The following is a 16,933-nucleotide window of genomic DNA, read 5'->3' on the forward strand; positions in this document are numbered from 1 at the left end:
CAACCCCCTGCTCAGGCAGGAAACCCTATACCAGGGGTCAGCAACCTGAAAAACGAAAAGAGCCACTGGGAACCGGTTCCATCACACATAAAAAAAAGTGGGAGCCGCGTGCGTGCGTCCATGCACGCGCATAAAACATTTTGCGCATGCGCAAAATGGGTTTTTCTTGCGCATGCGTGGACACGCACGGTTGACATTTTTTTTATGTGTGATGGAACCGGTTCCCGGTTGCGCGACGGCGACAGCCCGTTTGCAGAGCTACCGCCTTCGGCAGCCTGCAAACGTGCCGCAACAGCTTTCCCAAAGAGCGGCGCCGCTGCCCGTTCGCGCGGAGGTGCGCGCGCACCTCTCCAAAGGTTTGGGGAGGTGCGCGCGCACCTCCGCTCATTCAGAGAGGTGCGCGCGCACCTCTTGGAATGGGCAGCGGCGCCGCTTGTTGGGAACTACTAATTCAAGAACTACTTGGAAGTACATAAAATATGTACAAAGAAATAAGTGCAGACTGTATATATCTCAAAAAAAAAGCAAGAACATGCAGAACCATATATGCCATAGTAGCAGCAAATCCAGTTATGGTCTTGCTCTTGCACTGCTAATATCCAATAGTAGTTTATCATCAGGTACAGGTTGTATTCTATATAAACCAATGTTATTCATCCATTTAAATCCAACTAAACCCCAATCCGTAAAATGCATTATGCTTTATCAAAACAAATCACAAAAAATTATTAACTTTTTTCTCACTAGGTATTTTAATACATGTAAACATTTTGTAAAATAGTTATGCAAATATTTTTAAAAGTTCACTATTAAATATTTTTTAATTTAATTTTTCAAATTAATTTAATTTAAAAATACACTCTCATGTAGGGAATTGCATTCCATTATTTAAGAACCTATTATGTATAATTGCCCACAAATAAAGTTTATTTATTGGAATTATGCTTATTTCAGCATACTTCCTCAATTTGGGATTCACATACTGTAACTCCAAGAATGCCCTATGTTGGTGGAAATTTATTGCCAAAATCTAAGCAGGCACAGAGAGCTGACATCCTTCAGCAGGGCCTGTAATATATTTATTCCTGTGACCTGTTGCTAGAAATTTAATGAGACTTCAGTAAGCAGGACCAATTATTCCCTAAAGGGACAGAGATAGTGAATATTTTACAGGAGAGTATAAACCCTGTTCTACTGCATATAAAAATTCTTCTCCTATTCTGATTAAGTTACGTTACTACACTGAAATGAATTTATTTATATACATTTTTCAGGATTAAAAGTTGAGGGAGGCAAACATGATATAGAAGAAATAAAATTAGAAAAGGGAGGACATTAACTGATAGCTCAAGCACCAACATATATTTAAGATTCCAAGAGTAACCACCAAAATGCACATCCCATTATAAAATTTCAATTTGTACAAATAATTAATGGTATGGATTTTGAGTCTTCTATGTTAGCTGTATTTATGGTTAATATTCTAAAGACACAGAAAACCAGCTTCATAATATACTATATTAAACTAAGTATATCAAGAACTAGTTCTTTCAGCCATGAGGCAGAACTCCCTAATGGGATGCAATTAGCTATGGGAGAAAAGTTCACCTATGACCCTTTCTTCTTTGCATCTTAACTGAGTCCAAATGTAGTATGCCAGAGTAACTCCTCCAATTAGCATAATGTATGAGGGCTTTGTATTCTCTCAATGTATGACAGTTATGAAGCCATTTTCCTCAATTCCTCTCTTACTTCCCTATTATCTCTTCCACAACTAATAAAAATCAACACAATCTTAGGCTGGATCAGAAATGCCATCATTTTTCAAGTTGTCAATAAAGTTTCACACCAATTATATCGAATCCAAGGCAACCGTTTCCAAAAGAGGTCTCATGTAACATTTTTTAAAAACTATGTTAGATATGTGTTTTGGTTCGAAAGATACTGTGTAGTTTGTATAATTTATGTATATAAGGATGCAAATTTAAGCTATTTTCATTCTTTTCTTTTTAAGTTAAAAAACTGCAAATATTCCAATCCATTAATATATATATATATATATCCATTAATATATATATATATATATATATATATATATATATATATATATATATATATATATATATATATATATATATATATATATATATATATATATATATATATATATATATATACATCAGAAAAAAAATGTAAGTATTTTTGATCACTGCTGAGTAAGATATTCCACTGCTGGTTATGGAGAAACAGTACTATTATCATTATACTACTCTTCCTGTTTATATTCTGAAAGTTTGCTTTTTCCACATTAAATGATACGAAGGAATTTGGAATTTCTAAAGACAGACTGAAGTGTTCTTGGCAGGTTCCAACATTTCTAACAGCAATTTACAACTTGTTTGTTTGCTACCTCTGTGCATATGTACACACACCCATACAAATATATATTTTCTTTAAAAAATTCTTCAGAGATGACAGAGAAAGAGACAAATAATTTTATTGGGTCTGGATCTCTAAATAATAATAGCTGAATTGTTGGGCTCATTGAGTTCTCCATCAAATTCTCCCTAGACTGTTAATAACAATCAATACAAGATTTACAGAATACATTTTTAAGGTTAGCACAAGCATACATGCTAACCTTTATATTTTTCCCTCCAGACTTAGAAACTTCCTGTTGCTCCACCCATCAATATAGTCTGGTTCTCACATTCAACCATTGGTTATTCAGGCCTAATATTTCTGGAGATTGATTTGGCTATTGCTGACATTTAGGGTTGGTAACTTAAATTTCAGTTCGGGACAACGTGATGGAAAAATAGCTTATAACTGACTATGCTAACTACAGTAACTTAACAATCATTTTGTACAATAACTATTTTATTTAACACTGACTATATATAACTATAGCATGGCATTAAAGAACCTTATGCTATATCCACTTCAGTACTCCAGAAGCCGTTTCCCCCCCTTTGCATTAAAATATGGTTCAATGCTTAATTACATCCTCTTATAAAAATGCAATTTTTCATTATAATCTTCACAAACAATCCAAGACAATTCCACTGAAGCTGAGAAAAAGTGATGAGATTTTTTATATATTTTTCTTCCAAAATATAGTCATGTTTACAAATATACTAGTACATTAATATTGAGCATCAGTCATGAACATATCTCACCTAAATAAAAAAAATCATCTAAACAAAATGCATTCTATGGGAGCAGCAAACAATGTGTATGTTGTGTATAAATTATGTAAACAATATACATATAAATTTTCTAGTACAGAGGAGAGGGACCCAAGTCAAATGCATTACAAAAATATTGCCTTGAAAATATTTAAAGTGGAAAGCAAATTGTATCACTTATTCACAATAACCTAATTAAAAAAAGTTTTCAGAATTTTTTGCCCCACTGTGTGATTTAGTTAATTTTATTACAGGTACTCCTAGACTTACGGCTGGTTGCTTATCGACTGAAGTTCCAACAGACGAGCATAAGTACCACCTGGAGGGGCTATGTATGACCCGGATTCAAAGTTCTGATGGTCAGGCCTCCGCCATGGTCCCATGACTGGTACTTCAGATTCTTGGCAATATTTATGGCCATTTAAAGTGGACCTGGGTCACATGACTGCATTTTATAACGGGTTTGGCCGAAAACCAGTTCACAGCAAACCATGGGTTTGCTTAACAACTGTGATATTTTTGCTTAATGATTCAGGAATTCATTTAACAATTGCCACAAAAGTAGAGAAAGAAACTTCAATAACCTGTACTATGCTAAAGATATCCTTATAGCTGAAAATGTAAAACATTAGCCCTAAAGCAAAGAACACAGTGAAAAAATGAGATTAAAATTAAATATAGGGAAGACCAAACTAATAACAATAGGTATAACAACCAGCCACAGAATTGGGAAGGAAGATATTAAAATCATGGGTAGCTTCTGCCTTTTAAGATCAGTCATCAACTATAAAGGAACAAGTAGTCAAGAAATATGCCACAGATTAGCATTTAGTAGAGCAGCCATGAAGGAAATCTTGGAAAAGATATTCAAATATTATGATGTGTACATAGTACAAAGATCAAAATTGTGCACATAGTATTCCATGTGATACTCTATGGAAATGAAAATTGGACTCTGAATAAGCAGAATATAATTGTTAGCAATGGGTTTTAAGTACTTCTTGACTTAAAAACTGACACACAAACATATGTAGGGTACATTTAAGATCATTTTTTTTTCATTCCATTCATATAACTTCATTTCAGTATTCCATATTCCTGTAAATACAAATGCTTTTACATAAAAGGTTTTATAAAAAATGATTACTACTAAGATTATTTTACTAAAATCTAAAGAAGGCTTTAGTAATTATCTACACATTCCCCTGTGAACCTGAGTTGTGGTTAGTTTGTGACTTAAGCTGAAACCAACTCAGAAAATTTAATGGTGTTCTCCTTGTCACAATGAATATAATTTTAAGGGGAAAATTACTAACATGCTGAATAAAGTATAATCATAGCAAACAAAGAATATATCAGCAGAGATTCTCAGTCATCCAGGTCATAGTTGTCCCAAAGCTGCTTTTTCAAGAGACAACTGAACTTTCTTGTTTTTCTTTGAAGATGTTTCACTTCTTATCCAAGAAGCTTCTTCAGCTCTGACTGGATGGTGGGGAATGGAAGGATTTATACTCCTTGTAGACAACTGGTCATTTGCATTCTTTTAGAGAGTTGTTGAGGCCACTTGGAGGTTTGTCTGTGTCCTCAGGGTCACCTGAGTAGTGCAAAAGGATGTGGAACTTTCTTGGAACTGCACCTTGCTCTTGGAAAAAGCACCTTTGGGATAACCATACCTGGATTACCGAGAATCTCCATTGAGATTTAGTATGCACTTTGGGATGAACACCCTTCGAATGGTGCGGGAGTATAAACGGATTTTTAGAAAAACTGGAGACTACAGGAACCATTTGTGCTTCAGTTTGAGATGCATACCACACAGACTCATCCCCAACAGCCTGCACTTATGTTCAACAGTGAAGGGACACAGGGCATAAAACATCCTGCAGAAAGTACAGCTCCACAACAGTCTTTACAGCAGTTCCAAGGCGGCTCCACACCCATTTGCACTACTCAGGTGACCCTGTGGACACAGAAAAACTTCCAAGTGGCCTCAACAACTCTCTAAAAGAATGCAAATGACCAGCTGTCTGCAAGGAATATAAATCTTCCATTCCCCACCATCCAGTCACAGCTAAAGAAGCTTCTTGGATAAAAAGCGAAACGTCTTTAATGAAAAACAAGAAAAGTCCAGCTGCCTCTTGAAAAAGCACCTTTGGGACAAGCAAAGAACAGAGAACTTGCAATAGTGGTAAGAGCAAGAGTCCCCAATCCCCGATCTGTGGACCAGTACCGGGCCACAGCATGCCAGCAACCGGTCCGCACAATCAAGCAAAGTCCCATCCGTGAGATGCAGGCAGCACACAAAACCCTGCACCCTCCGGTCTGCGGAAATCCTCTCTTCATGGAACCGGTCCCTTGTGCCCAAAAGTTTGAGGACCTCTGATCTATACAACAATTCCAACAAAATGAATACCAAACACAACTTCATCAAAAAGTCCCTGACCATTCAACCCAATACAGCACAACCAACACAAACCCTAAAAAGAATTACAGTGCCACACATCAAGAATATCTCAGAAACCGCAAATAGACTACTACAACCACATGGAATTAGCGTAGCACACAAGCCAACTAAAGCAGTTCAAAATATCCTAAACAAACCAAAACACCTAGCAACCCCAGAAGAAAACACAGGAATCATCTACAACATACAATGTAAGAACTACAAAAACCACTATGTAGGATAAATAGGCAGAAGACTGGCAGAATGCATCCATGAACACCAACTGGCCATCAAAAGGCATGACAAAAATTCTTTAATTTCACAACATATAGACAGATTTAGTAAGGTAAAGGTTCCCCCGCACATGCATGCTAGTCGTTTCCGACTCTAGGGGCCGGTGCTCATCTCAGTTTCAAAGCCGAAGAGCCAGCGCTTGTCCGAGGACGTCTCCGTGGTCATGTGGCCGGCATGACTAGACGCCAAAGGCGCACGGAATGCTGTTACCTTCCCACCGTAGTGGTCCCTATTTTTCTACTTGCATTTTTTTACGTGCTTTCGAACTGCTAGGTTGGCAGAAGCTGGGACGAGTAACAGGCGCTCACTCTGCTATGCGGCACTCGGGATTCGACCTGCCAAACTGCCGACCTTCCGATCGACAAGCTCAGCGTCCTAACCCACTGAGCCACCGCGTCCCTTATAGACAGATTTAACCAGTTTCAATTAGGAAAATGTGACAATCTAGACCAGGCCAAATCCAAAAATGCCAGGGAATTTCTAGAAGCCTGGCATGCTGACAAATCAGCCATCAATAGACACATAGACATTAACAACATCTACAGACTATGCAAAAGAGACAATCAACCAGACCAAAAGAGAAAAAGACTCCAGCATCTCTCCACCAGTAATCAGCACTCAGATCACCATAGATTAACTCCAAGGTCAACTTCATACCAACAATCAAGTAAGCAATACCCCAATCTAGAAACTGCCAAAGAACTATTAGCAAATAGCCCTGTGTTATATGTTAATTGTTAATGTTAGTATTAAGAGTTGGAAGAATGTTAACCGCTGTATGAGGTAAATACTATGACAGGAATACACCCGGTAGCTTTTGACAGCTGTCAAAAGCTGCCACCAGCGAAGGCGCAGGCGCAGCAAGCTGACAGCTCTCCACTGTCAGCGCAGCTCTCCACGACGCATGCGCAAACCGCCACGAGGACGCAAAGCTGTCAAAACACACACCGCAGCCGATTGGCTCAGCAATCCTGGCGGGAGAAGAACGAGCAGCGGATTGGTGCAGCCAGCTGGCTGCCGACTATAAAAGAGCAGAAGCGGAGCACCTGAGTGTTCGGTACCTCAATAAACTGTTAGACCAAGCCAGCTGTCTCCGAGTGGTTCTTGAGCCACTTCAGCCCAACCAAAGAATCCCTAAGACCACCCCACACACACTGACAGGTAAGACACCAGAATATAAACCGACAGCAAACATCACTCCTTACTAGCACTGATGATGTTACCTAGTTAGGGTAATAAAACAAGCTCAGAGAGCACCAAGGACCCCTCATTCAAAGATATGCATATATTTGACTCTGAAAAACTAATATATTCAGTTTTTTATGACTGTAGTATTTATAGTTAATTACAGGAACACAGAAACTACATCACTAATTGTAAGGCTGGAATTCCATTAACATTACATGTAATCCTCAATTTAGCACCAAGACTAAGCCAGAATTACAGTTGTAAGTTGTGCAGGTCATTAAGAGGGTCACCACATGACAACACCTGGTTTTACTACGTTTTCTGCAGTGGTCTTAAAGCAATATGGTGGTTGTAAAATGAATGCCATGGTCATTAAGCAAATCCATTGTCTTGAAAAGGTGTATTTTACCAGAAGTAAACTCTGGTTTCTGGCAAAAAAAGCCATTGTAAATTGTATTCACATGATCATGGGATGCTTCAAACAGCTCTAAATGTAGGCCAGTTGCTGAGTGTGCAAAATACGGAGGGGGGCATCATAACTTCGAATCTGGGGTTTTAAGTAGCTCTGTGGAGGTCCATTGAACAGTTGCTAGGAGACTGGTCAAAAGTCCAAGACTACCTGTAAATTACACAGGTAGTTCTCATCTTGTTCAGTAAGTGAAATTCTGATGGTACTGAATGGCTGGTACTTATGACTGTTCCTTAAAGTTCCGGTCATTGCAGCCCCTCACCATGGTCACAAGATCATAATTTGGGCATTTGGCAACTAGCTGATATGTGCAATAGTTGCCGTATCTCACAGTCACATTATTGCCATTTGTAATCTTCCCTCTTGGTTTCCTACAAGCAAAATCAAAGGGTAAGCCGCTCAGTTAAATCCCCCTGGCCTTCCTGTGCTCAACCCATGCTATGCCATCCATCCCAATATTTTTTCACCTGCACTGTGCTTCTCCCCAACTCATGCATAGCCTGTGCCAGCCTTTCTAGGTGCTCATATTTGATTCTAATTAAATAACAATAACATAATTAAATAACATTTCCAAGAAAAGTATTTCACATTAATCTAATCTAATCTAATCTAATCCCAAAAGCCTTTTATTTCCCAATTTTGTGTACAGTTTCATATGTGAGACCTACGGCTGACATAGTCAGGGGCCTCACTGCAAATTAGTTTCAGCTATGCACAGATGTCAACCAGTTTTCATCATGAGAAAGAAGCAACTCTCAATTCATTAAGATAAAAAAGAAGAGAAATACAAGTTTTGAAACTGATATATAGGACTAAAATCATAGAACAGGCAGTCACCAATTTTCTTAGTATTAAAGGTCTTCTATTATGAAAAGTTTAGTTCCTAGAAACTGCCAAATATTTACTTCCCAGAAAAGTCCTGCTCCCATTTCGATCCTTAATGGGCCAAAAAAGAAATTCTGAGGGGAAAAACAAAAACTACCCTATTATCAGAATGCATCCTGCTGAGCAAGTTATATTTGTGTTAAAGAAAAGTTGCCAATCCCTGACTTAGAATGATGCATGAACCCAGTTACTACCTTGCTTGTTAGTGAACTGTACATCTTCCCCAATTTCTTTTGTGTTAAAACTACAAAAACAGGACAAATGCTCATTAAATAAGAATGAAACCAAGGCTTTAACTATTCAAAAGATGTGTCATGCTATACCAGGGGTGTCAAACTGCCAGCCTGCGAGCCGGACGTGTCATGACAAAATCATGCCCACCCCATTGCCAACAATGGAGAAAAAGTTCTGATACGTCACGCGATGTCACGTGACGTTGCAAGTTTGACATGTCTGTGCTATATAATAACTGTACTTAATTTAAAAATGAGTAAAGCACTTGAAGTAAGGTTAAAATTTAAATTCCTAAATAATCTTCTAAAACTTCTAGAATTAAATGCTTGTTCAAATACAGAAAGTGATATAGTCCTTATAGTTATATAATTGACAGAATCCGAACATACTTTAAGTAAGTTCAGGACAGTGTCATAAGAAACCTCATGACTACATGAGCTTCAGCCAACACAATATGCATTCAGCCACATAAAGGAATGACTTCTCTACTGCTGGAGATCTTCAAACAGTGGCTACACGATCACATTCTGAGATGCTCTAGCACAGGAGTGTCAAACTGCCGGCCCATAGGCCAGTTGCATCATACAGAGGCCACGCCCACCCCACCTCCAGCAATGCAAAAAAAGTCATGATACGTCACGTGATGCGGCGAGTTTGACACCCGTGCTCTAGCAGATCCTGCATTGAGCAGGGGTAACATATTCCAACTCTATTTTTCTATGATGGAAAAAGTGTGTTCTTTTAACCTTTCTGTATCATATTTATCATTAGGAAAGTACACAATATCAATTGCATCTGTTGCCTTGTTTATTTATAAACTACTAGTATATTGTTTACAAAACAAAAATCTTCAAATACTACTTTTTCAGAAAAAAAATTCCGTTCAAAAAGGAGCCATTACATACATGACTACATGACTCAGTTACACATTTTAAGCATCTTATGTTCAAAAGTTTGATGTCCATTGCAGAACATTCCTGGGCAAAACATATTCTGATTATCTCCCAAAATATATTAATCTGGTCATTATGAAAAGAGCTTGTCCTTTTTCACAGCTGTTTTGGAACAGAACATGTTTTGCAAAATTTAAGATGTGCCCAGACTAAATTGGACCTTTTTTGGCATCTGGCCATGTTTGCAATACAATGAATCATCTCCTGTTCTAAAAGAACCACTTCTAAAAAAAATAATCCACCTTCAGAACAGACAGATCAGAAAGTTATGGAAGAAAAAAGAGAACATTTCAGAGAATGAATTTTGGAATTTTTCAAATGAGCACACTGCATTCTCAACTATTAAGCTCCCTAAACTTGTTCTTTAAAAATATTTGTATTTAATAGAGATACAACAATGTTCTATTGAATTAACTGTAAAATATATTTTCAGAAATATACAGAGGACAAAAATAGTTTTAACTGGCTTTCATTACAAATGCTTATTCCTCATCTCACTAAGAATACTGAACATTTGATTGGTATTTAAAAAGAAACCTGAATTTCTGGTACAATTTAAATAACCTAAGAACGTGAGCTTACTTTCTTATTTCACTCTGAATCTTGTTCTTTCTCATAAAACCTTCAAGCTTTTCTGTGTTCTCAAAAGAAAGCATTTTGAATGCATCAAATCCTTAACGCTACAGTCATTAAAAGAGAGAGAAAAGTCACAAAAGCCCAATACAAATGTTCTTCATCCTTATCAATAGCAACCAATGTTGCTTTTAAGTTATAGAGACTTCCTAACATGTCAATACCCTTTTCTTGACAGCAATTCAGAACCAGTTTGCTGTTCCCGTTTCTGGAATTTTTTACAACTAAGTGTAGCTTTCAGCCTGCATTAGTATCCAAGTACTAACTAGATCTGATCCTGCTTAACTTCCCTGCTCAGGCAAGGTAATATGCTGCCTATTTTAAATTCTCTGAACAGAGCCTGCACCATTTCAAAATGAATGTTTAGTGATACAAATAAATATGTTGCCTCACACATTTTATCCATAATGACTTTTTTTCCTTATTTTAAGCATTTTCCTCTGTATTGGAAGAAAAGGCACTTCCAAGTCAATGGAATTTTGGAAATGAAAGTTAAATCCCATAATGGTGTACTTCCACAAGACACCGTCTTCATTTCATGATACATCACTTAACAATTTAAAGAAAAATTAACTTTGTGAGTTAATTTTATATTTTAAAAATGTATTTACTTTTTCTTTTCAGAGTTGGCATATTTTGTTTAGAATAGTCAAAATTAAAGCTGCTAGAACCATAATTAAACTAAATAAAGTTTCCAAAATCCCAAATGACACTTGAATGTTAAGCCATTCTCTGTGGCATTTTTATGCACTTCTAACTGATCATGAGATGTTTATGTTTATTTCCAGAAAACCCATGTAATATAGTGGTTAAGATAGGAGCACTGGAACCTAGGTTCTAGACCAGCAGCTCCCAAACTTTTCTATACCCCGCACCTCTAGAACACTTCTGATAATAGTCTCGCACCCCTTACAAATGTTCGAAATAATGGCAACGAATTATGCATATAATTTTGAAAACCCGTTTTCACACCCCCTGGAATATCATCTTGCACCCTGGTTGGGAAACCCTGTTCTAGACCAACCTCAGCCAAAGAAGACTACTGGATGTCTCTCGATCTCTCAGTGTCTGTCTGCTCACAAGGTTGTTGTTATGGAAAAAATAAAGAACAGTGAACACTATGTATGTCACGTTGAACTCCTGAATCAAAGATGGGAAATATATCTAATAAGCAAGTCCTTTCTCTATCATTGTCCCTTAGAACGACCACAATTACCTCATAAACCTTAACTACTGTTTCTATAAAACAGGGAATTATAGTTATCACAATCTAAACAAGAAAGTATTTTTACATTAATTACAAACCTGAATTTGCTTGTTTTAGTAATGAAAATGTCTGGCTTTGAATAAGGACCAATGATTAATTGAAGTCGTATTTACTTAATCTGAGCATGGAGAAATAGAAAGGCAAAAACAGCCCGCATAAGCATACAGACAATGCTTCTGCATTTCTTAAACTATGTTCCCTGTGGCCGAACTTTCATTTATTTGATTAGCAGTCAAGAGTCCTTTCCATAGGCCTCCTACACAAAACCTAATCTAAGTATTTATTAAAATGAAACAGATCTTTTAAAACATTTTTATAGGAATTTGGCAGCAATCTTAAGGTTTTTGTGAAAGACACAAATTACAGCAAACCCTCAATTTAATAGACCCCCATTCAGCCAACCTTTGATACAGATCAAATTTGTGCTGACTGATCTCTGAAATAATGGACAAGTTCATTGCAACTATTGTATTGAAGTATAGACATCTGTGAAAATTTTATCTTAAGTTTACAACCTCTGCAGGTGTTCCTAGGAGAAGAGTTATTTGAAGCTCTCATGGATCTTTTGGGGCTGCTCTCTTGAAGTTAGATGACTCCTCCGCTTAGTATTCTCCAACACACTAAATTCCTTCATTGAATCTATAACATTGCCAGAACAATGCTAGCATGAATTGTAGCAAGAAATCGGAAAACACATATGGAATGCTTTAGACATACTGCTAAGCTTGTAAGCCGCCCTGAGTCTTCAGAGAAGGGCGGGATATAAATGGAATTTAAAAAAAAAAAGTTAAATTGACTGCATCTTTAATTCATCCTTTAAACCAGGAGTGTCAAACTCCCGGCCCACGGGCCAGATGCGTCATCCAGAAGCCATGCCCACCCCATTACCTGCAATGGCAAAATTGTCCTGATACATTGTGTGACGTCATGTGACATCACGAGTTTGACATGTCTGGTTTAAACATATAATCTTAACCATAAACAGATAAGTCTTCATCATCAACAGGTTCACAACATGAGCATATAGTCTTAGATCACAGATTCACATTGTAGAACTGTCCTTGTCTATATAATTGTTACAGTATGTATTAGTTTACCAAAGCTGGACTAGCCAAAATGTATTATTATTATTTTTTTTTAACATAAATTCTTTAGCATTTAAACAGCTATGCTAGAATCACAAAAATAATTATGTACCCACAAGATATATTAAAACTGAGATTTATTTCTGCATGAACATGCTTAAAGTTGTATAATTACCCTTTTAATAATGGATCTGCTTAAATAAATATAACCTCTATAGACAATGGACGTTAATCCTTAAAACAGACTAGTTGCCACCATTATATATAGCCTGTGCCTATTTACATAAAATTTTTTTCAAGAAATATGAAGCCACAGCATTTTTTCTAACAATTTTTTTTTAAAAAAATGTTAACCAGAATGTACCATTTTTCAATGCTTAATTATATCTAAAGTATTGGAAATGCTCAGGTCATGCATGTATAAAAAGATTAGAATATTATATTATATTCCTTCCTCTGAACTCCACAAATTCTGAAGAAAGAACTTTGGCCCTAAGAGGGGGAGGAAAGACATATTGAAAAAAATGTGATAATAAAACAACAGTTTTATATAAATGATTTAATAACAATGTACTTTACTGTTTATATTATTCAATTTGACAGACTCAAGCATAACCTCCAATTCTAAGTTGCTTATATCAGAGTATTTCTGATTTATCATTTTAAAATATTGTATAAATTCAGGAGAAAAAGCCCTACCAGACAGTATAGCAAACTGTAAATAATGGGGCGAAGAATGTATTTAGATCAAACAGCACCATCTAGCAGTTCCCCTAACTTCACACCAAAGGGTATTCCTTACTTGATAGTAGCTCAACATACCCTATATACTGATAAAGTCCTACAATATTTCAGACATGTAGACTTTTTAAGAATTCCAATACAATAAAAGTTCTATATAAAGAATTACCCAAAATGGTAATTTAATATTTGTTTTCAATCAGGCTTTCATTAACCAGAGTTAATGCAAATTTATGAATTGTCAAAAACACATAACAATCAGTAGGCTACATAGTTTTATCCCAAAAGATACGAATTTATTATACAGTATTGTAAACTTATTTAGCTTTATGTGATTCACTGTTTCAAATTTTAAACATCCATTAATTTGTTTCAAATTTAGTTTTCAGTCCCTATCTTTGTATTCTTTCTATGCCAATATCAAATATTGGACAAATCACTTGGCGTACTTCTTTGTTTTTAGAATCAGGAAGTAACTATCCTTTTCAGAATGCTATAAGGGAGAAAATCTTTAGGTGAAGATTCAATGCAAAGTTCCTCAAGAGAAACTGCTCAATCTTACTTTGCACATTCATTTTCATGTTGTGTAAAAGTTCCAAAGTTACATAAGTGACATTTTAAAAAATCATAGATATCAAAACCATTTCTGTAAACATGTCCATAACTCAAACACTTCACCCTGCATCTAATACACTACTTTACTAAAGTCTGCTCAGAAGAAAAGAAAATATGCAATAAATAATTTCTGATTCTGCTGGGCATATGCTAACAAAAAAAGAAAAAAAGAGAAAAAAAATCCTTCATAATCAACTCTGTTCTATGTTCTACTATTTTCAGTGAGGAAAATGAAAGTTGTAACTACAACTGACAATAATGTGAAAACTGAAACTTGAACAGGACTTTTTAATTCACAAGTAAACAATATAAAAAACAATCTTTTATAGTTGCTTACTTGTAATGTGTTATCACTACTTTCTAATCTAATCGTTTGGCTGTACTTTTTCTTATGTTAACAATCAAAAATTATAGCAAATAGCAAATTATTATTAGCAAAATTATCTAAATATTTTTTCATGTTTTCCATGAGATTTCATGCTTAGTTTAAAAGTTTTGATGGCCGTTTTTTTTTGGTAACTGAGGAAATAATTATTGCATTGAAATTAAGTACCTTTCTGGAAACGGAGAATGGATCTTTTATCAATATTGTAAAGGACTTCCAATTCACTACTGTTATCAACACGTCTACCACCCCAGGATTATCTCCAAAATCCTCTCCAAGCCCAGACCCAACTGCTTATTAAAAAAAATCTTCTTTCACTTTACAGTTCGATTTCACATTTTCCCTCAACAATCGCGATTTCACCAACAAGCCCTTCCTGTATACCAGGTCCTTGAAAGACAGAAACTACTAACTACTTCGTCGTATTTTTGAAATGCGTGCAGCACCTATCCCTTAGAGACCCAAAGGAAGAGCTGCAGATCTGTGCAAAAAGGTAAGGAGTGAAAAAGACCCTAGATCTTCGGTGTGTGTGTGGGGGGGGGGGGGGGAAAGCGGGAGAAGAGAGTTGAATGTCGCGGAGTTGGGGTTTTTTGTTTCTTTCCCTCCAGCGGAAGCTTCACACGAGCACACGGCAGACTCTTTTGTTACCAAAGTTACTCCAACACCATTTTCCTCCCCCTCCCCCAAAGTGACACCATAAAACACGGAGGCGAAGGCAGGGAGAAACAAAACCAAAACACTGGGAGAGGACCCGGAGCCTCCGCGCTAATCCGACCCTGCCCTCGCGTGGAGCCAGGCACCACGCCGTCTGTCGGAATCACTTTCTCCCCTCAGACCCGGCTATAGTCTCTCCTCGCCATCTGCAGCACAAGGAAAGCGCAGTAGACACGTCCCGTCTTGTCCTGCTCCCAGCCCACGCGGGAAAGAGCGTCCGAGACCCACTCCCCCGCCTCCCGAACCAGGTCCGGCGCACTTCTCTTCCCCAGGCTCGGAAGCGTGGCGCGTACCCTCCACTCTACACCCCGACTTGTAGCTTTGCCCCCCTCCGCCTCTTCGATCTCCTCTTCTTTCCCGCGCCGGGGTGAAGCTCCCCGGTCTCGAGCGAGGCCCCCTCTCTCATAAGCGGTAAAGTTACTTTGTGCGGGGCGTACGCGCGCCCACCTCCCCGCCCAGTCAGGCTGTGCGGTCCAGCGGGCTGTACTCACTTCTCTCTGGCCTGGCTGTCGGACGGGACGCTGCTGTTGCTCTTGCCTTTGCCGTACATGCCTGCAGAGAGCTCCGACTGTCACGCACCTGTCAACCCATCACAGCCTCCCCAGGAACAGCCCAGTCACCATGGAGACGCTGCCACACACACACGCCATTGGCCCGCTGCGAGCTCGGACACACCTCCGCCCTGTGATTGACACGCAGAGACCAGGACAGGCTGCTCTCTCTCCTCCTCTCCGCTGGCTGCCTCCCCCCACCAGCCTCCGGCTCCTCCTCCCCCTCCCGCTCTCCCTTCCCCGGCGCAAGGGGGAATTAGAAACGGTTCTAGAAGGATTTTAAAAAACTGGCTGTTCCGTGCGCTTGTCTCTCCGCCCTCCGCCGCTGCCAGAGACTAAGACTACTGAGGAGAGACGGAAACTGCGGACTGGACTCCATCGCCCGCACCACCCAGGACGACTGGGGATTTTTCGTCCGTTTCGCGCGCCTTCGTCACCCTCTTCGCCATGCAACCTCGCAACCCGCTTAGCCAGCAAGATGTTCCTTTCGACAGACCTCGCTCCCTCCGTCTTTTCCGAGCAGAATGGTTACCAGCCGCTGCTGAATCCCCCCCAACAAGTCAGAGCGCGATTATTCAGAGACCTGGAGTCTCTCTCACCACGCTGGGGACACGCCCGCCCCCCCCTCCGCGAGCCCAGCGTTCCCAGGGCCGGGCGAGTCCCCCACCCGTCCATCCGTCAGTCAAGCGGCACCAGCCTCCTGCCCTGTGCCGGTGGTGCCTTTCTGACCCAGTTCCTACACCGAGAGGCGTTTTTTCAAGCCAACTTCCACACAGCCAGTGACACGTCCTACAAATATTTGCGAGAGTGACTATGCCCCTCAGTCTCCAACCGTCGGCACAACCATTTTCAGGCCAGCGGAAATTGCAGAGTTGGTTCACCAAATGTACAGAGATGTTTTTTTAAAAAAAAAAACATTATAGCAAGTCTCTGGAAACGGTACTAAGAAAGGCTTTGCATTTTGCAGACTGGATCCCCCTGAAATCTAGAGATCCAGAACCACAGAGGGAATTTCAGGATGAAGCCATATTAGACAGTTGTCCCATGTCCTTTGTATACTTTCATGGAGGCCCAGTTGACATCACTGTCTATGTATTATTCTTCCATGTTTTCCTGCTGATTCTTTCCCCTTTCTTACTGCAGAAATCAACTAAGAAGGAAAAGACAGACTACCAGCACAGTGATTGGAAGTTCTAGGAGCCATCAGTCTGGAACCATCTGAATCTTTCGTGATGCACTTGATTCAAATTGTGCAGCAGTGGTGTATTATGTCATCATAAACGCATCT

General features: G+C 38.7%; 1 protein-coding gene across 4 annotated transcripts in view; it reads right to left on the minus strand.

The window, feature by feature from the left end:
* SSBP2 (single stranded DNA binding protein 2) overlaps nt 1-15,662 on the minus strand; it is a 158,498-nt gene extending 142,836 nt beyond the window's left edge. For all 4 annotated transcript variants that reach the window (XM_081321303.1, XM_081321305.1, XM_081321302.1 and 1 more), the window contains exon 1: nt 15,586-15,662. In XM_081321303.1, the coding sequence (XP_081177429.1) occupies nt 15,586-15,644 (59 nt within the window). In that variant the 5' untranslated portion in view covers nt 15,645-15,662. The remainder of the gene's footprint in view (nt 1-15,585) is intronic.
* Nucleotides 15,663-16,933: the final 1,271 nt, after the last annotated feature.

The sequence above is a fragment of the Vipera berus genome, assembly GCF_964194415.1.
Source record: "Vipera berus genome assembly, chromosome: 2".
Lineage (NCBI taxonomy): Eukaryota > Metazoa > Chordata > Lepidosauria > Squamata > Viperidae > Vipera > Vipera berus.